The 27884-nt window shown below is 35.8% G+C and overlaps 1 protein-coding gene, 1 long non-coding RNA gene and 1 pseudogene across 2 annotated transcripts; all 3 read right to left on the bottom strand.

Annotated features, from left to right (window-relative positions):
• On the bottom strand, positions 1-1701 carry LOC143560050 (uncharacterized). The gene is made up of 3 exons (XR_013140039.1): positions 1188-1701; positions 478-796; positions 1-329 (listed from the first exon to the last, which is right to left on the bottom strand). It is a non-coding gene; the product is annotated as an uncharacterized LOC143560050 (long non-coding RNA).
• An 11328-nt stretch (positions 1702-13029) lies between these two features.
• LOC143560049 (putative cinnamyl alcohol dehydrogenase) lies at positions 13030-15422 on the bottom strand. The gene is made up of 4 exons (XM_077048452.1): positions 15238-15422; positions 14928-15155; positions 13900-14339; positions 13030-13375 (listed from the first exon to the last, which is right to left on the bottom strand). Exons 1-4 carry the CDS (start codon positions 15414-15416, stop codon positions 13176-13178), a joined length of 1047 nt encoding a protein of 348 aa, XP_076904567.1. The 5' UTR covers positions 15417-15422; the 3' UTR covers positions 13030-13175.
• Positions 15423-22233: 6811 nt separating this feature from the next.
• On the bottom strand, positions 22234-23195 carry LOC143560062 (transcription factor MYB44 pseudogene; annotated as a pseudogene).
• Positions 23196-27884: the final 4689 nt, after the last annotated feature.

The raw sequence follows: 27884 nt of genomic DNA, 5'->3' as shown, positions 1-27884 counted from the left end.
GTTTAATTATTCATGTCTTGTTTTCGTTTTAACTTGCATTCAAACTTCCCAAAGCCGAAACTTTGTTAGCCATAAAGACTAGATGTACACCATACACATATATAGTCACATTCATAGGACATAAGAGAACATACTTGGAAAACCCTTACAATGATTCTTAATTTTTCGGTTTTTTGGGTTCCGGTTCCACAAGCACTGTAACATCCTCTTTGGTATCTTCTTTTCCATCACCTAACATTTATTATTTCCAAAGAAAGATAGCATTACTAAATCTTGTCATCAAAGATATCATTTAGCTTGAAAGATAATGATGGGTAAAAACTGATAACCTCTTGCTTGGCGTTTGGCTGTAACATCCTTTTTGGTATCTTTTTCATCACCTAACATTTATTTATTATTTGCAGTCATTATTGAATCAAAGAAAGATACTTATCATCTAGCTTGAATGATAATAATTAATGGGTAGTAGTAAATTACAGAGTTTGTAAGGAACTGTACGTAGCTTCCGAACTTGGGAAATCAACTCCTCCTCATCAGTGTCTTCATCCGACTCACCAGTGGATCCAATGACGTCTCTATTGAACTCCTCAGAACTCATGTCAGAAAATTTGTTCAAACCGATCCAATGACTAATTCTTAGATTTGAATTATGATTCTCTACTCTACGCATAGCTTCTTGAAACGTTTTGAATCTCCTTGCCTTCTCATCGTGACCAGTATACGTCTTGTTGTGTTTTTTCATCCAGTCCTCAAAAACCAACATGTCATCATACGGCATTGTGGCAATCAATCGCCACTGTATTTATATAATAATAACAAAATCATGGGTTTAGAAACCTGGAGGAAATTTATTTATATGATGACAATTAACCATGATTTAGCTAGGCCACAAATATACATACAGATAACAATAGTTAGCAGGTAAATTATAGAACTTGTTGATTTATAAGGATTTAGCAATACGAAACAAACCCGGCCAAGACAACCAACCTAAGTTAAGACTTGAAACGATTAGAAGTGAAACGATTAACAGGAATCGACTGGCCAGCGATATGAAAATTAGGATTGCAAACGAAAAATTGAAACATACAGCGATTAACGAAAGATACGATAATAATATCCAATTACACGAAAAAAAAGAAATCTGAAACAAAAGCATATGTATATGTACATAATAAAAACCATACCTTGCTTTCGTCATCTAGGGACTGACCAGTGATTCCAACGAGGACTCTTTGGAACTCCTCGATCAGAACTCATGTCAGCAAATTTGTTCAAACCGATAAAATGAGTACCTCTTGGATCTGAATTATGATTCTCTATTTCACGGAGAGTTTGTTGAAACAATTTGAATCTCCTTGCCTTGTCATCACCAGTATACGTTTTGTTGTATTCTTTCATCCAGTCCTCAAAAACCAACATGTCATCAGCGTCGGATGCCGACATTGTAACAATCACACCTGGATTTAAAAACAATGGGTTTTGAATGAAATCTGGAAACCCTTTGAGGAGGAAATTTATTTATATCTCGAAAAGAAAAGAAAAATCTGATTTAGGCCACAAAAATACATACAGAAAAAAGTTAGCTAGAAAATCAAACTTGTTGATTTATATTATAAGGATAAGCAATGCAAAAACAAACAAGAATCAAAGCATATATATATGTATAATCTAATAATCCTATAATCGCTTGCCAAGACAAGCAACGTAAGTTAAGTTGTACATTACAAACCATACCTTTCTTTCGTCTCAACGGTGCAAATTATGCAATAGCTGAGAAGAATAACAGCCTACAAACCCTAGTTGTTAGATTTTGTATAATATATAAATATGGATCCATATTATCGGGTCAAGTGATCCCTTGGCCCGCAAAAGTTTATAAATTCAAATGATCATCAAAATAAAATTTAAATAAATTAATCTCTGCCTTACGATAACAAATAAGAACTCAAGAGAGAGATGTAATGTTTACGTGGTTCAGTTTAAACTAGCATATGTCCATGGCAACAATCAGGGCCGTCTCCAAGAATCGTGAAAATTTTTTAGGGTTGAAGGCGAAAAAGAAATTTAGACCTTAGATATGTTTAGTAATTGAGTTTAAACTTTAAGAATACATAATTTTTAAACAATATATATAATTTAAAACAAAATAAAAATCCGGGTTTATCGGGGCTGTAATGCCAATAATTTGTAACTTGCGATATCAAAATGCAAAACTCGTAATATATTTATGGTCAAGTTAATAACTTAAGTGAGCGGGAAATCCGGATACGAGACGAGAGCTTCGGTGCACGAACTTAGCTTTAATGGGGAGAATATCTTCTAAAATGTTTTTATTTGGCTATATATAGGACTCTACTAGTCATATGTATGTGTTTTGTATGGTGTAAATAACCCACCCAAGGAGAGCTCACATTGGGTGGAGTCGGTTCGTTCTCAATATTATAAATCTTTTAATCGATTACGGAGTCGTTCACTATATTTATTATCTTTGTATTTTTGTTCAATCGTATGATATACCGCACGCGTCTCGCACGTTTATCAAGAACAAAACCGTTCATTTGCCGGATCCGGTTTCGGGACCTACAAGGTTGTTGGGCTGGGATCCGTCGACCACCCGGTCTTGCCTCATAGCCGGCTCTGGCCACGCTAAACAATTATGGTGTCCTAAAACCAAAATTTGGTGCTAGAGAAATCACCTAAAATTAAGTTGATAATTAGGATTTTGATAATTTGCCAAACCACCAAACCTACCCAAGATTAGTTTATGGCATAAAGGATTTGTGCATGCTGCGTATCGCTTTGCCACCATGCCTAGTATTTACATACCTTATTACCAGTCTCCCGTATTATGTTCTTCTGTGTACCCTAAGTGAACTTGATCCAAAAGGGGTAGCTAAGCCAACACAGCATAATTTGTTTCTAGTCTAATGTTTGAGCCGAGTAATCGCAACGCTATATTTATTTGAAATTATTAACTTTAATAATAAAAGTAATAACATAGAACCCTTTACAATTACCAAATTTACCACATGGTTCATCTATAAAACCCTCTTCATCATCCCTCCCAAAAGAAACAAAGAAATCATATACACATAATACATCTTTCTTGAAAAAATGGTAATTGCAACCAACCTCAACAGTACCAAAACCAACATGGAAGGACGATTATATGACGTCTCTGAATGTTCATCGTTATCATCCGTAATAGACCACGAAGAGTTCACAAGAATGAAGCGTGACAAAGGCGGCATATACCGAGCCGGAGGTGAAAGAAACTGGTGAAGATTTTGGTTGAAGAAAGCAACAAAAGCTTCTATGGATCTTCGAAACCTTCGAATTTCCAGTACGGTCCATTTAGTTACTCACTCAATTTCGATGAGGTAGATCATGATGACGATTGACAAATATTATTCATATCAATCTGGATGGTCCTCTTAAGTCTCAAGTTTTAGTTGAGTCGTCTGAGTTAGTGTGAGTTATTAGTTTATGTGAATTTAGAGCTTGGTTAAAGCTACAAACACCCTCAATTTGCACTTTTGGTGTATATAAAACACCAATCTGAAGATAAACTAATGCGAACTGTTACAAGTTTGTTATAATCTGTGACGTGGCGAATATCATAAATTCTTCAAAGCTTTTTTCCTCCTAGACAAAAAGTAATGCATTGAACACTTGCCATCACTCTAAAAAAGTTTGCATCCAATTTACTAGCAAGGCAACAACATTTGCTCTTTTGCAAAAAGTTGTACATCTCTAAAAACATATTTCAAATACATACATATTCAAAATTTGGTGATTTTTGTGAATAAACTAGGTGTCCATACAAGCGAGGCAAAAGCATTTGCTCTTTTGCTAGTTGCTATTCTTTTCAAGCTTTTAGAAAGCTTGAACTGGAAGAAAGCCTTCCTGAACGGGTTGGCGTGTACATGTTTATATTTTCGGGTCAAAGAGGAACTATATATGTTTCTATCTACTTTTGTTTCTTGAATTTACTATGTCTCTTGAAACGTTTTAATTTAGTCTTTAAATGGTCATTCCAGCAAAGAAGGAAGGTAAAAACCTCCATCATTGAGACAAGAGAATCATTTAATTCACATACACAAGTCAACTGAATTCTATCAGTAGTCAATACTCCACATGATAATCAAGTTAATAAAAACAAAAAAGAAGACTGCTGATCGAAACATTACGGAAAGCTGTTGAAGCGAAGTTGCATCATCCAAGGGCTTTCTGCATCACATCATTAAACAAATAGAATTATAGAGCTGCTCGTCTAAAACTAAAAGCCGGTAAGTTCCTTTTTTTGATTAAAATGCTCACCATTCCTAATTAAGAGAAAAGAAACGAGATTTGTATATGTATAATCAGAATTGAAAGCAACTCCTATGGGTACAAATTCTCATTGTTACATATTCTGCCCGGATTTGGGTTAAAATGCGGCCGCACTCTTTGGTGTAAAAATACTGCACAGATTTTGGTGAAAATGCTGAGCCTTTTTTTGAGAAAAATTTTTAGAAATAGGAAATATTAAAGAGGTGTAATGGTTTATGGAAGAGAGAAAATTTTTTTTGGTTTCTAGGTGTTCCGCCATTTCAAATGGCGGAACCGACCATGATAGCATAATCTGTCAGAAACTGTCTGGTGACCTGGCTCTTATTTTGGTGTTCCGCCATTTGAAATGGGTGAAGTGAAATATAAACCGCATTTTCCGCCATTTCAAATGACGGAACACAATTTCACCTATTATAGGCTGCCCCTATCATTTTTCTCAACCGAAATTAACCGAACCGAACTCTTCATTTTTTAATATTTTCAAGCATTTTTTCCTCTATTTCATGTATTATATATATTAATAGTTTAACACTATCATTTTCATGTATTTATATCTCCATTTCATGTTCTAATATCTCAATTTTATATATTTATACCTTCATTTCATGTATTATGCATTCATTTCATGTATTTAAATATTCATTTCATGTAGTTTTAAGCAAAATTTTAGCCCAAATTTGATACCGGTTATTAACCGAAATTGTGTTCCGCCATTTGAAATGGCGGAAAATGCGGTTTATATTTCACTTCCGCCATTTCAAATGGCGGAACACCAAAATAAGAGGCAGGTCACCAGACAGTTTCTGACAGGTTATGCTATCATGGTCGGTTCCGCCATTTGAAATGACGGAACACCTAGAAACCCAAAAAAATTTTATCTCTCCTATAAATCATTACACCTTGAATATTTCCTATTTCTAAAAACTTTTCCTTTTTTTGGTGTTAAAATACTTGGTGTTTCATATATATTTATTCTTATTTTAATCTATCATCCATATACAGATAGTATAAGCATGATAATGAAAACATGTATTTGGAAACACAAAGCAATGTTATTTTTGTGCATTATATGTCTTGTATTCGGTTTCACTTGTATACAGACAGCTTCCAAACATAAAGACTAGATGTACACCATATACACATATAGTCAGTCACATGCATAGGAGAGAACAGAACTTAGAGCATCCACAACGGGGTGGATTTCCCGAGGTCCGAATACAAGTGGCAAGGGTCGGACGGAGATCCGGCGGACTTCACCGTTGTGGCGCCCAAGTTTGCTGAACAAGTTTGGTTCTGCGAACGTAAGACGGACGTGCAGATGTGGCCCCTTTATACCTATTAAATAGAAAAACAATTCCAGATTTACAATCAATCAATCGACAATCTCACAAAAATCTAATTCAACATGAAAGGGTTTCGGATCTAACCGATTTGAAGTTTCAAGAGTTCATCTTCAATTGGCGTCTCCACTACGATTTGATTTATAGGGAGATTTCGGTTCGCCGTTTGAGTCAATCTGTTTGAATCTCCGACGAGAGGTGATGATTTTTCTTTATGGTGAGCATGGTTCAGAATCAGATCCAAAATGAAGAAAGTGAGAGGACTGTGGCCTGTGCGTATGCCGCCATATGATACAAAGAAAGATTAATATTATTAAGTGATTTAATATAAAATTAATATATTGTAAATGTATATTAAAAATTGATTAAATATAAAATAGTAGGTGATCATGTGTCGGTTTGTGTAAGTTTGTTGTTGTGGAAGAAACTCAGAAAGTGAGTATTTTTGTGAAAAGTTTGAAATCTGATGTGGCGGTTTGTATAGGTTTGTTGTTGAAGATGCTCTTACTTGGACAATGATTCTTAGATTTTTTGGTTTTTTGGTTTCGGCTCCATAGGCAGTGTAACATCCACGCTGGTGTCTTTTTCGTCACCTAACATTTATTATTTACAAAAGAAATAGTACAAATATTATCACTGAATCTTGTAATTATTATCATCAAAGATATCATTTGGCTTGAAGGACAATAATGGGACAACCTCTTGTTTGGCGTTTGACAGTAACCGGAGGAAGCGGTGTAACATCTTTGGTATCATGTTTTTTATCGTCATCTAACATTTTTTATTCACATGTCAATAATGATCGAATCATATATATGGGTTGAATGATAATTATAACTTACAGAATTTGCAATGATTAGCTCGACGCTCAAGCTCCTCATCGTCGTCATCGTCACTACTACTAAAGTAACTCTCGGGTATAAAGAACTCGCTTCTGAACTCCTCATCAGTCATGGCACTAAATGGGGTGAGCCCCATCCAAAAAGGAGGTATTGGAAGTGAAGAATTATTTTTCTCTATTTTACGGAGAGTTTGTTGAAATATTATGAATCTCCTTGGCTTCTCATCATCAGTATACGTTTTGTTGTTTTTTAATCCAGTCCTCAAAAACCAACATGTCATCGGCGTCAAAGCATATATATACATATGTAACCTAATAATCCTAATCGATTGCCAAGACAACAAACAAACCTTTCTTCGTATGAACGTACAGAAAGTGCAAATACAATGGCTGAGGATGTAAGCGTACAAACCCTAATTGTTTCATCTATATCTATATCTATACTATATATAAAGCATGCATGAGGGACCTCTTAATTTTTAAGAGGTACCAAATTTGTTGCTTTTAGTATAAACTATAATACACAAGATTAAGGTATTTTAGGGACAATTTTGTATTTTGACAATTTTGTCTTTTAGCATAACCAAAATCATGTACGGTTTTTTCTTTAAATTATTAAAATATAATTACAAGTTTGGTTCATTAACTTTAATCACATTTTGTTAATTTATATAATCTCTACTATATATAAAGAGTGAGTGAAGGACCTCTTAAAAGTTAAGAGGTCCAACAAATATTGTTAAGTTTACAAGTCTTAATGCATGTCCTAACTTCTTTTTAAGAGGTAAAGATGTCTTTGTATCAATACTTACATTTTGGCCTTTCAATTTTTATCAACTTTTACTATATAAACAATAATTACATTTTTGGCCTCTCAAGTAAAACCAACTACCTCTCACGATTTGTAAAAGATCATAACTATTTCATACGTTAATATTTAAAAAAAGAAACTACACCATAAAAACGAGAATTTTGTTCTCTTTAATTTGAGTATAGTAATGCTATACTTTGTAATTGTAAAAAATTTGCATGTTACACGAATACGATTTACGACCGACAACCGGGTTCTGGCAAGGCGTTTAGCATCGTCGGGTTACACCGACACTGATTAAGCGTTTGATGCCGGGTTACATGCGTACCGACATCGGTTACGAGTCAGATGCCACGTTACACACGTGGCGGCGTTAGATTTCATGCGTTCAAGCGCGGATTACCCAGGTAACGAATCTGTTTACGCATCCGATGATACATTATGCATTTATGGTTGTCAAGTTACGCTCGTACCGGTAACAACTATGTGGTTGATGTGCCTTCGTTACATGTGTATCGACATTGATTACAAGTTTGATATTGCTTTATGTGACAAATGTGGGTTTATGTTCGTTCCAATGTTGGCTGACGCGCATAGCGAGCCTGATGCGCCTACTAACGTCAGGTTGTGCGTGCCATATCAACCTATTCTGATCAGTTAAAAAATAACACCACCTAATTCTAACCCGTTTGAAAATAACACCAACCCATTTTGACACGTACATAATCACGCAATATATGTTGCAATTTTGCATGCACAAAATTACACATAAAGAAAGATAATTACACACCTTTATGATAATTACACAACATATTTTCATAATTAAGCATGACTATAATCACACTTATTATACGCACAACTCACCTAGGTATAAAGAAAATCATTTTTTTTTCTTTAAAAAAATAGTATAGCAAAAAATAAGTAGTTTGTTTTTTTAGAAAAGAAAATACTTATGTAGTTTTTTTTAAATGCTTAATTTTATGGTGTTGTTTTTTATATAATAGTGTCGTGTAGAAAAGTTATCAATGTTTTAAAAGTTGAAGAATTATGCTTAATTTAGGTTCTCGTATAAGGAGTAGAAAAATATAAATGCATATAAAGTTCAATAGGTTAAGTAAATACAAGTGTTAAAACACATTAGAAATCTTATAAATAATTTATCTTTTTGTTTAACGTTAAACATTTATTATTGTTTCTCTATCCATATGAATGGGGAAACAATATGGGAGAGACTATATATTCTGTAAACACAAGTTCAGTCCTTATAACAAGCAACTGACTTACTCAACTTTTTGTTTAGATAAAGTCTTTGAATTAATCCATCAACATGATTAAGTTATATGTGTGATATTTTATGATAAATTAGAAAGTTGAGCCAAATTGAGTCAATGAGAAAACGTATGGTCCTCTTGCAATATTAATCGCATAACATGATACGTACACGAGACGATTACGTTAACAATACTTTATTGATATACGTTGTTGTTCATACATTACATAAGTTAAGCCTATAGAGAATTCGGCATGGTAACGTTACACGGAGAATAAATATGGCAGAGATATCTACGCATATTCATTAGGAAATGTCTATTTATAAGCTACCCTCATTCGTTAATCATCACTAATGAATGAGGTCTCTCATTCGTTAGACACACCTAACGAATAAGGTTTCCATAGAGAATGACCTCCCATTCGTTAAACATCCTCAACGAATGGACATTACATTAACGAATGAGCCTTCATTTGCTAAATCCCTTAGCGAAAGAGCTTAATCTATAATGAATGGACCTCATTCGCTAAACATGCCTAGCGAATGAGCCATATTACATTAACATAAAGACTAAACTACCTTAACTTATTCGATCAGCTATGGACAATAAATCATACACTGACAATCAAGCATACCATCTTAAGTTTAATTTGAAGCCTAGCCAATTCAGCTCAGAATGAAGTTCGAGTCCAGTTCGAGCTAGCCCTGGTTTGGATTATATTACCTCGTTAACAACCTTTAACTATCGGTTGCCGCCGCATCGCGCGGACACTCTACTAGTAGTTACATATATACCTCTTATTTTAAACCAACTACCCCGACGACGTTTAGACGTTTATAACTTTTTCACACGTTAATATTTTTTTTTAAAACATTATACCATAAACACGAGTATTTTATTCTCTTTAATTTGAGTATGGTATTGCTATAGTTTTTTCATTTTAAAAACTAAACGTGTTACGTGATTACCATTAAAGACCGACAAACGAATCAAGTGATTTCGGTCGTTCGGGTCATCGGTCTAAAAGGTTAAGGTTGGAATGAGTCGATACAAAAAGGTTAATTTGGTTTGGGTCGGGACGAGTTTGGGTTGAAAGGGGTCAAGTCATAACGAATTTCGGTTAGAACATTGTTAAGCGGAACGAGTTGCGGGTCAAAACGAGTTCATTGTAGCGTTACGTGCGCACCAACACCTAACTGAGCGTGCACAATCGTTGTGTGACGTGCTTACTAACACTGGTTAAGATTCCAATGCCGCAATACGAGCATACTATCGTCACGTTACGCGCATACTATTGTTAAGTCACGCACATACAGAAACAGTAACACCGGTTACGCATCCGATGTCATGTTTGCGTGCAATCTCGCCGCATCGCGCGGGCACACAACTAGTTTTGTATAATATATTAATAGGCTAAGCAAATGTAAACCATTTGGGCCATGATAAAAACTTCATGGGTTTTTTAAGATTTAATTAAAAGTGGGTTGGATCAAACTAAGAGAATGAAAAAAAGTTGGAATGGTCAAGCGGGTCCAAGAGAAAAATGGGTTGGAAAAATGTTTAACGAGGAGCTAATACGCGTGAAAGATGTGCAGGCGCTAGCACGCACGTAATGCGTAACCGGATGTAGATGTGCGCATTATCCTTAACCGGGCGTCAGTTGACGTTTTTATAATCCATAGTTGACCACTATTCGAAAAAAAGAAGTTTAGTTAACCCATATTGACTTTAACCCATCCTAATTTTTTTTTAAAAAATGACTTATCCTGACTCATATACATCCTGACCTAAACTCGTTAATTCTGACCCAACACCCAACCAATCCATCTTGCCACTTCTAAATATAAATATACGAATCCATATTACCAAGTCAAGTGATCCCTTTTTAAAAACAAGTGGATTCTCTATAAAAATCGGTCATCCAAATTTATAAATTCAAGAATAAAGTACTATGGTGAAAGGACGGATAAAGGTTGCAACCCTAGTTTGAAAATTTGACCCAGTTCGTCTACTTTTCCCTTCACTTTGTGTCTGACCCTCTAACCCCGTTAACTTTTACCGTAAAAAAATAGAGGGGCCAAGAAAAAAAATCATCTTTTAACACATACATTAATTATTATTTTTATTAATATTATTGAATTATTATTATTATTATTATTATTATTATTGTTGTTGTTCAGTCTTGTTAATTCCGCTTTTTACTTTGTATTCGATATATAACTTTGCCATTCATTATCATCATTGTAAAGCATTGTATGTATATAGTTTTTGGTTTGTTTGTCCAAAATATAGTTAGTGTAAGAGCCCTTTTTGTACATGGCATAGGTTTCTAGTAATTTGACATGTACGTCCACTAGAAACCTCATGGGGCTTCTCACGGATAAATAGGTTTTTACAAATTTGTTTTTTTTCAAGGTTTCTAACTTAGTAGAAACCTATTGTAAACCTTAATCCTCTTGTGAAATCCAAAGATTATTTGGTGATATTTTATGATTCTCATTCTATTACTTTCTACCTTTCTTTATTGTTACGGTTTTGACTTGTCGGTAGTCCAGCGTGATTTCTCGTTCTATTACTTTTTAGATCTTATTTATGTTAACCGAGTGAAATTGAACCTTTTGTTGTCATGATACAGGGTCCAAACAAATAATTAAGCTTTTTTATTTAGATACTGAAGAAACACTAATCGACCCCGGGCAGATTACGGATAATCTGGGGGTTAAGTAGATGTTTCCCACGAGGATGAGGTCCAGCAAAGAAAGTTGTTCTTCAGGTGACCTGCAAAACAGACACCGTAAGCTCGTCACTGAGAAGGGGGGGGTTCCTCCTTGTGACCACCCTCCGGCGTGAGAATCAGACTAGATTACTCTGAATATAAGTGTATATTAAGAGATTGCTAGAGAAGATAAGATAATGAGATATCAGATGATGTCCTTACCATTCCAAGGTGTTGGAGTATTTATAGCCGAAGGTAGGTTTCCAAGAAGGTACAGCCGACTGAATAGTATTCCTGTTCTACCAACAGTGGGCTACGCACAAGCCATGCTGGTTGGTGGATAGGCTGCGGCCGATAGTCACAAGGCCGGCTGTATACTGTTCCTTTACTGCCGGCTATGCACTGTTCCACCAACTGTAGGCTACGCACTTCCCATAGTAAGGGTTGGTGAGTAGGCAGCGGCTAATAGTGACAAACAGTACTAGAGGGTGCTCCTCCTCGTACTGTTGTCGGTGAGCTGTCACCCTGTGATTGGTTCATGGGCTGTTTTGGTCAGATCGTCTGTTTTGCCCATACCTTGGCAGGTATAGTACAAAAGATCTTCCAGAAGCATATGGACTGGCTCATTTGGGCGGGAGTATTCCCGCCTTGCTCATTCCTTCAGGTGACATTACTGAAGTATCAAGAGTTAGTGCCTTGTGCGTGTAGCCTTGCTATCAGTGCGGGTAGCCTTCCCTGATGGCTTGTATCCGCAACTGCGGGAACAAGCGGGGTACTTTACCATTGGGAGGCTTTCCCTGCGGGAACAGCTGGCGTACTGCGCGTAAGGTCTTCATCTCTGAGCATGGTGGGTCCTGCGGAAGCAGTTGGTCGTTGCGCAGACGTCCCTCTTCAAGGTGAGTCTTGCGGGTCCAACTGGGCTCTGCTGGGACCTACCTCTTCAGATACTATGAACGATTACAAAAGTGTGTTGGGCTAGTATTTGGAGAATGGTCTATTATCCTTTGATGAGATAAATGAGTTGGATGTTTTGTACAACTCTCTTGCAGAGAGTACACTTATAAGGTGATCAAATTTCTCTTTGCATTTATCAATTTCTAACTCAAGTTGAATAAAAAAAATAGAAATAGTATATAAGACAATCTGTTCCATTTATTTAAGTAACAAAATGTACTTTTTCTATAAAATATTTAAAAAAAAAACTTGTAGCAACTAAATTTTCACAAACCTGCAATTGTAGTATAACGACTCTGTACATTTTTACATAATGCAGGTCATAAGAATCCCGAAAACACACTCAAAAGTGTTTGGCACTTATCTTCTGCAGTAATATTTCACTTTTGCACGGACGTGTTGTGAAGAAACATTCTATAGTAATTTTTCAACAGGTCATACATCTTTGTACATTTATGTTGCAAACTTGCAATTAACAATTGCTTCTTATTTATCCATGTCTCTGTTTCAGAAGAATATTCTAGCCTTTTAACATGAAATTCATGAAGGATATGGTCATATTTTCCTTACTCGGTACCATTTTCGAATTTGCAAAAGTCTGCAACATTAACTCAGGTTAAAGTTTATTCCAACAGCGGTTGTTTGGTCCATTTAGCAACTTCTACTTTTTACTAGAATGTGATACATGATTAATGAAAACGATAACTTATATCCGCATTTGTTATCACCATTGTAGTGAGTTAGTGACTTTAAGTATAAATAAAGTAAACAACTATTACTATCCATCACTTGAAAGCTTTTTTTAAACTTATAGTTCTTTTTATTGGCTCATTATTATTATTTATCTTTTCCATAAACACGAAAAGTTGATTGAATTTAGTAAAATCATACAACATGAAAATAGCTGTCACTTAAGATTGCTCCCAGCCACATCCAACACAAACCTGTACCTCACATCATTTTTCTCCATCCTTTCAAATGCTTTGTTCACATAATCCATCTTCACCACTTCTATCATTGTCTTCAAACCTTTCTCCACCCAAAAGTCAAGTATCTCCTGTGTCTCTTGTATGCTTCCGATGAAACTTCCAGTTATCGACGTGTTCGCTGTAAATTTCAACAAACTTCAGTCTAAATTCATTGTGTTTATCAAATAATTCAAAATAACTAAAAAACGATATTGGTAAATATTTTATTTCAAGCAGGCTGAATAATGAAAAGAAGATCTCTTGCATAAAGAAAATACCAAGCAACCAACTAACGAAATGATAAAACGAACAGATAGATTAATGACAAACAAACCTACTTAATGATAAACAATAAATCAAATAATAAACAGAAAAAATCACCAAAAAAGACATTTTTCTTAAAATCAAAATAGTCATTAACTTTTAGCCTTTAAAAAATAGACATATTCAAACCAACTATTTCTGCAATGCCAAATAAGCGTAGCTGGCTAAACAGCTAGTTTTCAACCAACAAAAAATGTTAAAAAGCACTACGTGTCCGCAAAAGTTAAATCCAAGTGCTAATCTATGAGTAAAAACTAAAAAGTGAGTCAAAAACTCAAAATGTCTAGCTACTTTCGTTATTTTCCCGTAACAATAACTATGTGAAACGACGGCGCATACCTAAAATCAAACCGGATGCACTGAACTGCAGGGGCTCAGGAACGGCACCAACGAGAAATATCTTTCCTTCAACATCAAGAAGAGGAAGGTAATCTTGTAACCGATGGTTAACTGGCACAGTGTCTAGTATATAATCAAGACTATTTCTTAATTTATTCATTTCCGCTGAATCCGAGCTAACTAAATAACAATCTGCACCCAAATGAGTGAGTGCCTCTTCTTTCTTTTTATTAGAGGAGCTGATCACTGTCACATGGTGACCCATTGCTTTCGCTATTAACACACCAAGATGACCAACTCCACCCAACCCCAAGATTCCTGCTTTTATCGGCTTTTTAGAACCAATGAACTGTTTTAACGGACTATAAGCCGTTACTCCTGCGCAGAGTAACGGTGCTGCTTGCTCTGGTGCTAGCTTTTCTGGTATGCTAACTACATAGCTGCAGATTTTAGTTTTGTATAATTAGATAGTTACGTTGACCCGAAATATTGACTAAATTGTCTTAACATCATTTAAAAAATAATAACAATCAACATAAAAATATTCTTTGTAGAAAGTAATAATCAACAAACAAAAAGATTATTTGTAAAATAATAATAATTAACATAAAAATGTTATTTGTAAAATGAAATAAAAAATAATATTGTGTAAAAAGATAGTTAACATAGAAAAAAAATTTGGAGCAATAGATTTGATATGAGGATAGTAGCTGGCATATGGCATGCTATAAATAGTCAAGCTATTTTTATAGAGACAAAAAGTCAAACAGATAATTTAAAAAAGTCAAATTCAATTAGTCAATTTATTTAGTCAAAAACTTTCCCATAAACAGTGGCGGACCTACACTAAATGTGTAGGTGTCGGCCGATCTCTGTGAAATTTTTTTAGATGCATAGATATGTTAAAATCTCAATCGTTGGCTAATAAAATTTTGACATTGACTCTCTTCTGACCCTTACGAAATTATTTCTAGGTCCGCCATTGCCCATAAATGAAATATAGATTTAGGGATATGGTTATTGCTTACTTTTGATGGACTACCATGACAGAAGAGAAGCCTCCTTGTGTAAAACTTCCATCTTTATAGATGCCATTATAAGTGAACACCATGTTGCTACAATATTGTTCTCTGTTGCTTTTACAACGCGCACATTCGCCACAAGATCCTACCATACACCCAACCCCTATTATGTTACCTATGCCGAATTTTTTCACCTCCGGGCCCACCTCAATAACTCTTCCCACCACCTCATGCCTGCAAGACAAACAATTAATAATACGGTTAAGGGGTGGTACAGTATTAAACACTTGGTAATAAAATTAGGAACCGTACGTACCCTGGAACCAAAGGGTAGGTGGTCGAGTGAATTTCATTCCGGATTGTATGAAGATCAGTGTGGTCTACACCACAATACAAAACTTTGAACACGACATCTTCTGGACCTGTTTTCCTGCACAAATGGACCAATATGTCATTAGAATTCCCATATGATCTTTTAGCGTGTTGAATATACATATTGCGCGTAAATATGTTTTAGGACATAACTAAATATATATTGCTCATGCCTCATAGTGTGTGTTTTTTTTGGTTGTATAAATTGCATAGACATATATAGATGATAGACCTGAGATGGAAAGAGTAAGGAGAAAGGATGCCAGATGAGTCTCTAGCTGCCCAACTGGTAACTTTTCTTCCCTCCATTATGCGTTGATTTTTTATTTTTTATAACAAACAAATTCAATATGTTGCTAGTTTCTGAAAGCAGGTCATGTCATTATATATGTGAGTGTGTGTTACAACTTTATAAAATATAGGATTATAAGTTACAAAGGAGGACTCAAAGACGGCTGCTAAAGTTGGTTGTGAAGTCATTGAGGACGTCAATCTCCTTCATAGTTACTCACAAGGAAACAAATTAAATTGGTGTTTTGCTTTCATCATTTTCATTATTGTAATTTATATGCAATGATTGATATCTACTTACAAAATAATGTTTAGGTATATATATGATGATAAAAATTTTAAATAATTGTCGAGTCGACCCATATCAAGTTATTATCTTTTTGATTCTCATAAATAATTTGTTATGCATAAATGTAGAAGTTATAATGGTATAGGGTTTAGAGGTTCGCAAATGAAGTTTTGTTTAAGAATCGGATCTGGGTATTGGTTTTGGTCAACAAAGTGGGTAGGTTTGAGTTTTGACTGTTTGGCCTTTTTTTAATCGATTTTTGGCCGGTTTGGTTCCAGTTATTAACCGGGTAGAGGTGGAACGGATTCCAGTTCGGTTCTATTTTCTCTAGAGGAACTACAACCAGTGGAGACCGGCTGTTCAGGTAGGGTCAGGTGGGGTCCGGTTGGAGTTCGGGTACGTCAAGTCAGGTCTCGAACGGGTTATGGTGCACCTCTAATTGGTTTCATTATCGTGTAAAATTTAAACTTTGTGGCATGAAATGGTATAAAAAGTTATAACCGACTAAGATTAAATCCTATTACTAAGTAAAACTATAAATATAATATGATAACATAAAACATGATAAGGTCCGTTTCATTGAATAAATAAAATAGCAGCCATCGGCCATCATAGTTGACCACCATCTGCATTTTAAGTTTTAAAATATATATGTTTTTGGTAATTATTTGTTTGATGTATGGAAATTTTAGTGAAATGAAAATGAAAGATAATTATTAAAAAAATGATAATTAGTTTTCTCTTTTTTTATAAATCGTATAGTAAAGTGGCAGTACTGCAGTAGTGTAATGTCTCTCTTAAAATATCATAACACTTGATTATGTATGTTTTATGAACCACACCATATCTTTTCAGTTTATACATATAAAACATAAATAGTTAGTGGGTGTTTTTCAAATGTGTTTCTCGTCAAACGATTGAGAGTTCTTGTCATATGTTAGATATAGTGTAGATTTAAGAGTAAATTTAGAAAGTGTGTAAGTTAACTGTTTAAAAAAAAGTAGAGTTCTTTCCTGTATTTATACTTTCAAAACAAAATAGAAAAGTAATTAAAGTAAGTTTATTAGATATGTACCTTCAACCCCACATGTTCTATACTAGCAAAACAAAGGAAGTAGACACATGCTCATTTAAATGATTCGATTCACTTGCAATAATCTATTAATGGGTTTAAATCTTTTAACCAGTGGTTGGTTGGGTTCATTGACAAAGACAAAATCTTTAAATATCTTAGGTTAGGAGGGCTTGGGTGCCATTGGTTTAGGTTCAAGCCCCGCAATTTGTTATTTAAAAAAAATCTTTTAACCACACACATATACCGGTTAGATACAACTTAAAAACTGGCCCCGACCAGCCCGACCGGTCGGACCGAGACCTGGTCCCTATACAGGGACGGGTCAGGGTATTTGGGTCGTTTTCTAAAAACCTGGCCGGGTTTTATAATTATTATTACTTTTTTATTAATATTTTTTATATGCATATGAATTATACATACAAGATTGGTATCATTTAAGAACTCTAAAAAAGTTAAGAACTCTTAGGAACTCTTAAAAACAAAATAATTTTTTAATTTTTTTTATATATTAACATTATTTAAGAGTAGTTTTATCATATTTTATATAAAAAAATTTGATTACATATATTAATCACAAATTTACATATATGTAAAATTTATGTACTAACAAATTTACATATGTGTAAAACAAAACATAGATATGTATAAAAACTAATTTTTAAAATTGTAATCATAGATATAGATATAGAAAATTATAAAAACTACTCTCAAAGAACGTTAACATACAAAAATTTTATAAAAAACGTTAGTTTTCAAGGGTTCCTTCAAGTTCTTAAATAATTTAACAGTTCTGTAATGATACTCATCCTATACATACATACATATATATATATATATGAATTGCTTGTTGTATCATCCAGGTCAAACATCGGTCTGTCCACCCGTGTTGGTCCAGGCTTTGACCCGGTAAGACATCCCGGTCGACGACAGGACCGGATATGAAAACATTGGGGATGTGGCTAATCTTGAATAAACGAGTCCTTGGGAGTTGGGAGTAGGGATGAGTGTGGGACAATACCCGCATCCGTATCCGTATTTGTACCCGTTTGTACTTATACCAAAAATCAATAAAAACACGTACCAATACTCGTACCAAATTTTTCGGTATGATACGAGTACGGGTATTTTGGTACAATACTCATTTTTGTATCACTTTGCTTTTTTTATTTCCAAATTTTTGACGATATTGAAACCGGTACCGGTACAAGTAACAAACAACCTGAATTAGTCCGTGCATCGGTACTTGCACAGGTACATGACAGGTACCAAATTAGTACAAGTACCAAATTGGGCATCAATTTAATGATAAGATGGTATTGAAGAACCCTAACTTGGTCGTCGATTTTAATTAATTTGTTTGTTGGTTCGTGTCTTGAATGCTATATTATTTAATTTTGAAGAAACGTTGATAGTTGTTCAATAATAACAAGGTTGGAGAATTTATTTTATATATTAAATAAGAAGAATCTCAATTAAACCTTTATATAATCCAAACAGATACAAAATACCAAATGTACCCGTACCTGTACCCGATTATACATGTACCAAAATTCAACAAAAATGAGTACCAATACCCGTACCGAATATGCTAAATCGGTATGGGTACGGATATGGTACAAGTATTTAGGACAAAATGTTCATCCCTAGTTGGGAGTATCAATTATTAAATAGTTGGTGATGAAGGCCTGAAGCCATGGAGGAGTGATCAGTGAAGGATGTTGAAATAAAACTTAATGCTTGGATCTAGGTCCAGATAAGGTCCGGTCCATTATTAATTATATAAACAAGGTTCCTCTACCTCTCATGAGGCTCTCTCTCTCTCTCTCTCTTTTCCTCTAATGATTCCAACAAGTTCTCCCTCTCTCTACAAACTTTATATAATTAGCTTAGATCTCGTAAATAAAGCTATGCTTGATTTTTGGAGGGGTGGTCCTTAGGCCACGACCTCATGACTCTTTTTTAATGGCTTCCTTCCTTCATGTTGTAGCTATGCTTCAAGATCCATTCTACACGACTCCATCACCCAACCCACATTATTATATATATTTCAAGGAGATTTTATTGTCTTCTGGTGTTGTTCATGTCAAGAATAACATCTTTGGCGCTAATAATGTGCCTGTTGGTTGGTAATTTTTCAAAAAGTCTTAATAACAAACAAAGTTGTCACCCATGCATACGTGCATGTGTTCGAAACTAAAGCAATTAATAATTGGTTTGTATATATATATTATATGATTCAAATTTAATATAAGAAACATAACTTGGTGGAGTTGGTAGGCCTAATGCAGTTTGAGCTTTGACAAAGGCGCATACTTGTGTTCGAATTTGGCACTAACCAACAATTTTAAGTTTAACAAATCAATTACGAAGTTGAATTATCTAATAAGATTGGTAATTAATTTAAATTTTAGAATAACTTTGATTCTTAAATAAATTCTGATAAAATGGGTTCTTTTAATGATACCTACAGTATTAAATAAATCTTAATAATTATTAACTAAGATTAAAATTAATTTCACGGTTCTTTTAAAAATAATTATATGATTTTTCTTTTCTATAGTGTTAAAAATGAGACATAAAAACTATATAAACATTAGCTAAGGTTTTATATCACCATTTTTTTTATATAAATTTGATCATATTAGGATTTTTGTTTGGTGACTATCGTGTATGCAGGTAACCTACCGGTCATATCACAACAATCAAATCAATACCGATTGAATTCCCTTCATGTCTCGTCACAACACACGAGTTTAAAGTAACTAGTTTTTATATTAACAATAGTTTACTCGTTTAACCTAACAACCATTTTCTAAAGTAAACAATATTCCTATGGATCAATTCTTACTTTAAAACCATTGGGATGAAATCCATAATTATTGCACTCAAATCACACGGGACCACCAATGTAATTTACTCTTCAAAGTCTAAAGGAACGTATGATAGACTAATAGTATATCAAAAAAGCAAAGGAATAATAATAAAGTGTTGGTTAAATCAATTACGAAGTTGAATTAATATTTTATAAAATTGATATTTAAATTAGAATAACTTTGATTCTTAAATAATCAATAATAATAATTTTGATAAAAATGAGTTCTTTTAATAAAGTTATTAAATAAATCTTAACAATTAATTATAATTAATAATTAATTTCACGGTTTTTTTTTAAATTATATGATTTTTCTTTTCTATTTTATTAGAAATGAGACATAGAAACTAATTATAAACATTAGCCATGATTTTATTACCATTTTTTAGATATAAATTTGATCATATTACGACTTTATTTTAGTTTTCTTGTTTGGTGACTATTGGGTATGTAGGTAACCTTGCCCCTGTCAATCATATCACAAGAAACCAAACCGATACTGATTGAATTTCTTTCACGCCTCACCGCCAAGTAAGATTTTAAAGCAACTAGTTTTTATATAAACCATAGTTTTCTTGTTTGACATAACGATCATTTTCTAAAGCAAATAATATTCCTATGGATCAATTCTTACTTTAAAATCGTTGGGGATGAAATACATGATTGCACTCAAATCATATGGGACCACCAATGTAATTTAGAGCATGTTTGGGATTGCTACTTAAAAGTGCTTATGGCTTTTTGGAGAGGCAAAATATTCAAAATGTTCATCCAAAAGTACCTAAAAGCTCCAATTTGAAGCTTTTAGGTGCTTTTGGAGGGACATTTTGGATATTTTGCCTCTCCAAAAAGCCATAAGCACTTTTAAGATGCAATCTCAAACACCCCTTACTCTTCAAAATCGAAAGGAACGTGTGATAGTATATCAAAAAAGCAAAGATATAATAATAAAGTAAATTCCATGGAAGTGGCTTGGGTTAAAAACTAGATATTGTTCCTAATGTTTAAAAATTACGTCTACAATGCTTACCTGTCTTTTTTGGTTTCATCTCTAGTACATAAAGATATTGGATTAATTTTTTACGTAAATCTTCGGTCAAAACGAGTTTACCTTTTATGTGAAATTTATCTTCTTTTTTTCTCTATCAACTTTTTTTTACATGGGTTTCCCCCCAATCCAATATATTGCAAACCCGTCGGTCAGTTTTTGAACACCTCAATTTGTTATTGTAAGTAGGTTGTTCAATCCAAACTTTCTAAATGAGATTGCAAAGTCTTCTTAAGGTTAAAAGAGGTTTTTTCCTCGGTATGAATATATTCTGATAGCTGGAATACTAGCAGAAAAGTCATTATTTTACGTTCAGCTAACACCAAAAAGACTAATTCAAGTAGAAGTAGTAGAATTATTCCAAGTATTTCAGTTGGAAATGCACATTTTCTAGTTTATAATCATCAACCGGGTGGTAAGATGATTAAATAGGATGTTAGGGGCTCAATTTCTATAGAGTTTAAGTTGATAGAAAAAGGGATAAATTTCACGTTAGTGTAACATTTAAAAGAGGTGAATATAGAATTTATCTAGGTTGATGATTATAAAATTTCTATTCAAACTCATGACCTTTGTAACATGTAATTCAATTTTATCAGGTCGTCTCGAGAATTTAAATACCTCGGCCGAGCTAAAATAAAAAGGCTCGTAGGCCTTAAAGAAATTTTTTTATTCGCTAATGTACATAGATAAAACTGTAATCGATCGATTTATTATAAGCATAAACCATTCTAAGCATGTAATTATCTCATAAATCATTGTAAATAACCTTATTTCTAACATAAAAAAAACATATATATGTAATATGTATAAAAAAGTTTGTGCCCCCAAAACTTATGTGTCTGACCGATGGTGCGGCGCGCACACTCTCCGAGCCTCCCATGAATTTTATGTCTATCTTGAAAGTACTTATTGGGGGGGGGGGGACCTAATAAGATTATAAAATCTCCACGAAGGGATTGGCATACCTAAAAATGGATTAAAGGCTCGAGTCTAATCAAGGAAGTGAACATATAATTCACTTTCTTTTGTTATTGTTATGCTACATGACACGAAGAAAAACCACCGTCTGTTTATCTTTTTCTTAAACTCATCCCAACAATACATTTAAAAGTTTTGGATTGTTCGAAAAAGAAAGGACACATGAATCTAAGTTAGGTGTCAAAGGCATGTTGTGAGATGAGATGGTATGCAAGCTGTCTGTACGTCGTACCTCACTTTCTCATATGCCATCCAAATTCAGTTAACACGTTTCTTCAATAACTAATTTCCACCACATGTCCCTCACAATATCTAATCACCCTTACCTTATTTTAAACATGCAATTTTTTTTAACCAATAATTTGCAACACATATTAATATTAATATTAATAACAATCCGTTCACTGTACAAAATTATTTCATTTTCTGTTTAAACGAAATTTAAACACTTCGCCGTCGTCTCCGTCACCGGCGATTCACGTTCTCCGGCCGACCAACAAAATTGATATAATAATTAAAATTAAAATTCTAATGGATCCTATTAATCCCAAACCTACTCGCCTCCGCCGCCGCCCTAACACCGTCGTTACCGCCGGCAACATAATTCCTCACCTCCATCCTAATCATCTCCTGCACCACCGACAAAAACTCCGTCGCCGGAAATAAATTCTCCGACAATCCCATCGACGGTGCCGGCGTCGGAGACTGTCCTACAGACGACGATTCCGACGAGTCAACTCCGGGAAGCGATAAGCTTAACATCGTTGATGGCTCATCGGCGGCGGCGGTGGTCGCCGGAACCGGCGCCGGCGAAGAAGCTGGGACGCTTGACTCGCTGACGTCAGATCCTGAGGGACTACCCGGGTTAAAATAAAACCCGGAAACGGGTACGGGTACACCCGACCCGGAACTAACGGATCTTTTCAACAACGGTTGTTGTATCGTAAACTGATTAAACTCTTCATTGGTCATGGACGAACACTTTCTTTTTAAAGTGGAGTTCCAGTGGTTTTTAATGGCGTTATCGGTCCGACCCGATAACAAGCGGGCAATGGTGGCCCATTTGTTTCCGAAGCGGGCATGGGCCCGGAGAATGGTCTCGTCTTCCTCGGGCGTGAAGGCCCGGTGCTCGACCTCCGGCGAGAGCTGGTTGCACCAGCGCAGGCGGCAGGACTTGCCGGATCGACCCGGGATGGCTTTGCTGACGAGTGACCAGTTTCTGGGGCCGTATTGGTCGACGAGTTGTTGGAGCATTTGGTCTTCTTCGGGGCTCCATGGACCTTTGATCGGATCCATATTATTATTATTATTAAGTGAAGTTGAAGTGAAGTTTAATAATAATAATAAGAATAATAAGTGGTGGGGTTGGTTATATGAGTCAAGTTGAAGGATGAGGATGTGGTGGGTTTTATATAAGGGTGGGACGGTGAGGGAAGTTGCTGTGACGGTAGTAAGAGGTTGTGTTTGGGATCCAGCTGGATATTGGCCACGCGTCACAATATTGCCTTCACTCCCTTTACACATGCTATCAATCCCTTTTTTTTTCCCTCCTTTTTCAACTTTTTAATATTTTAAAATATATATTCATGTAATGAATTTTCATATTACATTTTGCAATTTAGAGTCATATAATTGTTCTAAAAAGTTGATCTAGTGGTAAATGAAATACCCTCTTTAAGTAGAGTTATAGTTTTGATTTCTATTTCGGCTAATTTAAAAGACATCTAGGTGAAGGGAGGGATTATGGCTTTAATACTGGGTTCGAACCCGATAAGGGACGAACGTTTACGGATTTCATCTGATTCCCGCACATTCAGGGGTACGGTCTCACGACGGTCGCGGAGTCGACCTTGGATATATCCCGAAAAGAAAGGTTTACACGTGAGATTCTCTACCGTTAAAAACAAAAGGCATATATTTTAACTATCCTGATTAAATTTATCTTTTTAGGTTTAAAAATAACAAATCACGTGCTCAAACACGCACAACCCATCATCGAAACAAAACATAATAATGAATATCTAAAAGTAAAGTAAACAATTTCATGGGTAATGCATGCAACAATTTCCAAAACCGTACCTAGTGACATGGGCAAGTTTAGATACTCAAATGTCAACACAGGGTTGGTGAGTTCAAAAGTTATAAATGTAAAACAAAGTATTTTAGTTACTAGTACAATTCTATAATATTTGGGTAGCTAATTCATTTACAAGTTACTAGACGTTTGAACCGAAACTGACTATTGTATATGTTGCTACCTTTAAACCAAGTTTATCACAAACACCGACATGAATGATAGGTCAATATTACACCCATTTCTACGACCTCCAGTGGTGCTAGAGCGACTAGCCCGGGTGAGGCTTATCAAACCCATTAGTAATACTCAATATACCCCGCAAGAATCCCCTCTCTAACGGTTCAAAAAATGTAAGGAATTTAGTGATACAATGCATCTGGTACACAAGTAATAAATACAAACAATAATGTTAAAACTAAATAATGCACTTGTGTTTCTTTCTGAAACCAATCGTATGAAAAGTATTGTGTTTTCTTCTTGGAAATAAGTAATAAAAAAGTATGAACTCCCTTGATGACTGTTAGGCCTTGAATTTTACACTGAGGATCCTTTATCCTTGACTGTCTTTTGGATAGTTTATCCTTGAAATTTATATCAGGATATAAAGGATCGACGATCCTCGGTATTACTTGTTTACTAATGATTGCATTTAGTATGGTGATGTGTTAGACAGGTGTAGCAAGTTTAAGACGTACTTGTACGAGTTATCCTCACGGGACATCCTATAGCTGGAACGTGGATCCAAGATCCTAATTCAACATAGCTGATTATGGACGAATTCTCTAGAAGATTGATGTTTAAATAACAACAACGGTATCTATACTTGGTCTACCGCTTATATCGCTACTAGAGGGTTATTGGCACGTGGTCAAAGATCGTGGAGCGGCTAAGTGGAAGACTTTCGTGTAATTAGGAGATATTGTTATTATTGTTATCTTATTTAAACGAGTTATGATCGAGTAGGATAAGACACATGTACTTACACACGCTCTAGAGCAGAAGCAAATACTCTCTACACACTAGCTTTCTTTGTAATCTCGATCATATACTCCACAAATACTTGTAATCACATATTATTCTTTAATAAACTTGACGGTGATAGTTTTCACCGTCCGGGGATTTTTTGTGCCGGAGACCACGATAATCATATACTCATCGACCAAAGCTTACCTTGTTGATCATTGACTAAAGTGCTTCGACCAAAGATTATCCTATTAATCCTTGACCGGAGTTATTTTACCAACGATTACCTCGATAAGTTTTGACCGCAGTAAGACTATCGTGATTAAGGGATTTTTCCCTCGTGATCAAACCATTGTGTTCACCGATATTACGCTTATATACTTGTCATTATCGCGTTAGCACCTTACCTCACATAACAGATTTGGATACTTGATCCTTAGCTGATTTTTGTCCAAAACAATTTGGCGCCCACCGTGGGGCAATCGATGCTATAATCCATATTACTCCTATCGATTTTCGATCTTTTCATACCCATATCACTATCAATGGCCTCTCGATCAAGCTCTGCATCATCAACCATGCCATCATCGGTTTCTCTCTCATCAAGGACCTTGCCACCAATGCCTTCGCCAATCACGGGAGCACAACGAACTGCTGCTGCTGGAAGCAAGACGCAACTACCAGTCTTCCAGAGCTCGAAAACCGCTGCTGCTACCCCGGTGGTTAATACTAACAGTGATGTTTCATCTATGTTTTCGCAGGTTAAAGCATATATGGAGCAACAGAAAAAGACCAACCAAAGGATCCTTCGTGAGACAGAAGATCTCAGGAAGAACAAGAGGCCAGCAGAAGATCTCACTCCCCTGGTGCCCAGGATGCTGGACTTCACCAGTCCAGGATCCATGGCTCAGCTTTCACAAGGATCTTCACTGTTTCAGCCAGGATCCTCTATCCTGCAACAAGGGTCCATGGGTCAGCAGGCTCAAGGATCCTCACTCTTTCAGCCAGGATCATCCATCCTTCAACAAAGGTCCATGGGTCAGCAGGCTCAAGGATTCTCACTCTTTCAGTCAGGATCACATATTTTTCAACAAGGGTCCGCGGGTCAACAGGCTCAAGGATCCTCGCAATTTCAGTAGGGGTCATCAGTCATTCCGCCGGGATCATCTGGGTTGTATGTTCAAAGGTCCTATAATTATCAACCTCAAGGATCCTTTGTTCAGGATCAAGGATCCTCAGGAATCCAGCACCTACGGTCTTCCGAAGTCCATGATGGGGACATAATCCCCATGCAGACCATAGCCTCAGAAGGACCCACTCCTATTGCTGATTCCTCTTTTCCCAGATACTCGTCTGGAATACCGAACTCCACCCAGCAGAGAGGTAACTGGTACGATCCTATATCTTTAGATACTAACCATGTTCCCATGCAGGACTCAGGTATCAACCAGGCCATGGCCAGGGAGTTACAGAAGCTAAAGAATATTATATCCAGTGTCCCAGGGGTGATACGTCCAATTCCTGAGATACCGGAGGAAAGTCACAAGTTATCCATATTCGCTCCGCCCATATGTGACGCTGAAATTCCAAAGCGGTTCCAAACTCCCAACATGAAGACATATGATTGGAGCACCGATCCTGAAGAACATGTTGCCCAATATAGGGAAAGGATGGAAATTAATCATGTTCCTGAAAGACTCAAAGAGGCTTGCCTTTGTAAAGGATTTGAAGCCACACTAACGGGAGCTGCACTAAAATGGCTACTAAGCCTTCCCCCTTTCTCGGTTACATCTTTCTCTCATTTGGTTAATTTATTTAACACTCAATTTTCCTATAGTCGGAAATTTGAGAGGTTAACAAGTGATTTATATCGTGTTGTTCAACCTAGTGCTGAATCCCTTAGGAATTTTGTTATCAGGTTCGGCAAGGAAGCTCTAGAAATCCCAAACCTTGATATGACTACTGCTGTAGAAGCATTCAAGATGGGAATTCAAAAGAGCTCCCCTTTTTATGATGATTTAGTGATGAATCTATGCAGGACATTAGATGAAGTCAGAAATAGGGCATTAAGATACATCCGCTTAGAAGAAGATAAAAAGATCCAGGATCGTCTTGGGGGACAAACAAAGCAAGAAACCCCTGAAAAGAATAAAGGATCCTGGAATAGGAACAACAATTCGAAGTCGTACGCCAAGTTCAACAATCAGAACGTACGGGTAGTTGAAGAAGGAGATGACGATGAAGACTATCCTTGTATCTCCGACTATTGTTTCTCTGTGGATACTCATGGCTTGATTTGTGCCATGAAGGATCTGGGATAAAAAGCAAGGTGGCCCCGAATAAATGAGAAGGTTGTCGGCTTCAAGGACAAGTCTAAGTGGTGCGCCTTCCACGAAGATTTTGGCCATGCGACAGACGAGTGCATCGGTTTAAGGAAAGAAATTGGGTACCTCCTGAGCAAGGGTCACTTTAAAGAACTCTTGGGAATGAAGAAATCCAAGATCCAGGATCTTGAAGATCTTCCACAGAAAGCAACACCACCGCCACCGGATGCCCATGTGATCAACTTTGTCTCCAGAGACTACGAATTGTTTAGAGATCCTTATGCCATTGAAGAAAGTCTCGTAGAAGAATTCGAGTTGGATAATGAGAGAAGACCACTCATCCCCACTACTCGAGTGACTGACCAGAGAATCTTTTTCAATTCAAGGATCCAGGATCCCCAACAGGACAAGCTAGATGTGCGAGCAGTTAATTTCATCTCGGGAGGTTCAGACATATGTAGAACTTCTTTCTCTGCAGCAAAAAGATTCACCAAGGAGATCAAGATGGATAACGGGGATCATCCAATAGTGTCAACCACATTAACAACGGACAAAAGAATCTTCTTCGATGAGGAAGACAAGCTGAAAATTCAGGATCCTCATCATGACGGTTTGATTATTACTTTATTTATTTCTAACCATTATGTACGCAGGATCCTAGTGGACGGTGG

This window comes from Bidens hawaiensis, unplaced genomic scaffold (assembly GCF_021521415.1).
Source record: "Bidens hawaiensis isolate Kalapana, Puna unplaced genomic scaffold, B.hawaiensis_p1.1 tig00020162_1, whole genome shotgun sequence".
Classification (NCBI taxonomy): domain Eukaryota; kingdom Viridiplantae; phylum Streptophyta; class Magnoliopsida; order Asterales; family Asteraceae; genus Bidens; species Bidens hawaiensis.
The sequence above is the reverse complement of the archived record's forward strand: the minus strand, read 5'-3'. Positions and strand labels throughout refer to the sequence as shown.

Coding starts and splice junctions, on each gene's coding strand:
- LOC143560049 (XM_077048452.1), bottom strand. CDS start 15,416: ATGTATATTCAACACGCTAAAAGATCATATGGGAATTCTAATGACATA. Junction 15,156..15,237: donor ACCTACCCTTTGGTTCCAGG/GTACGTACGGTT, acceptor TTTGTCTTGCAG/GCATGAGGTGGTGGGAAGAG. Junction 13,376..13,899: donor TGCATCCGGTTTGATTTTAG/GTATGCGCCGTC, acceptor TGAAATTTACAG/CGAACACGTCGATAACTGGA.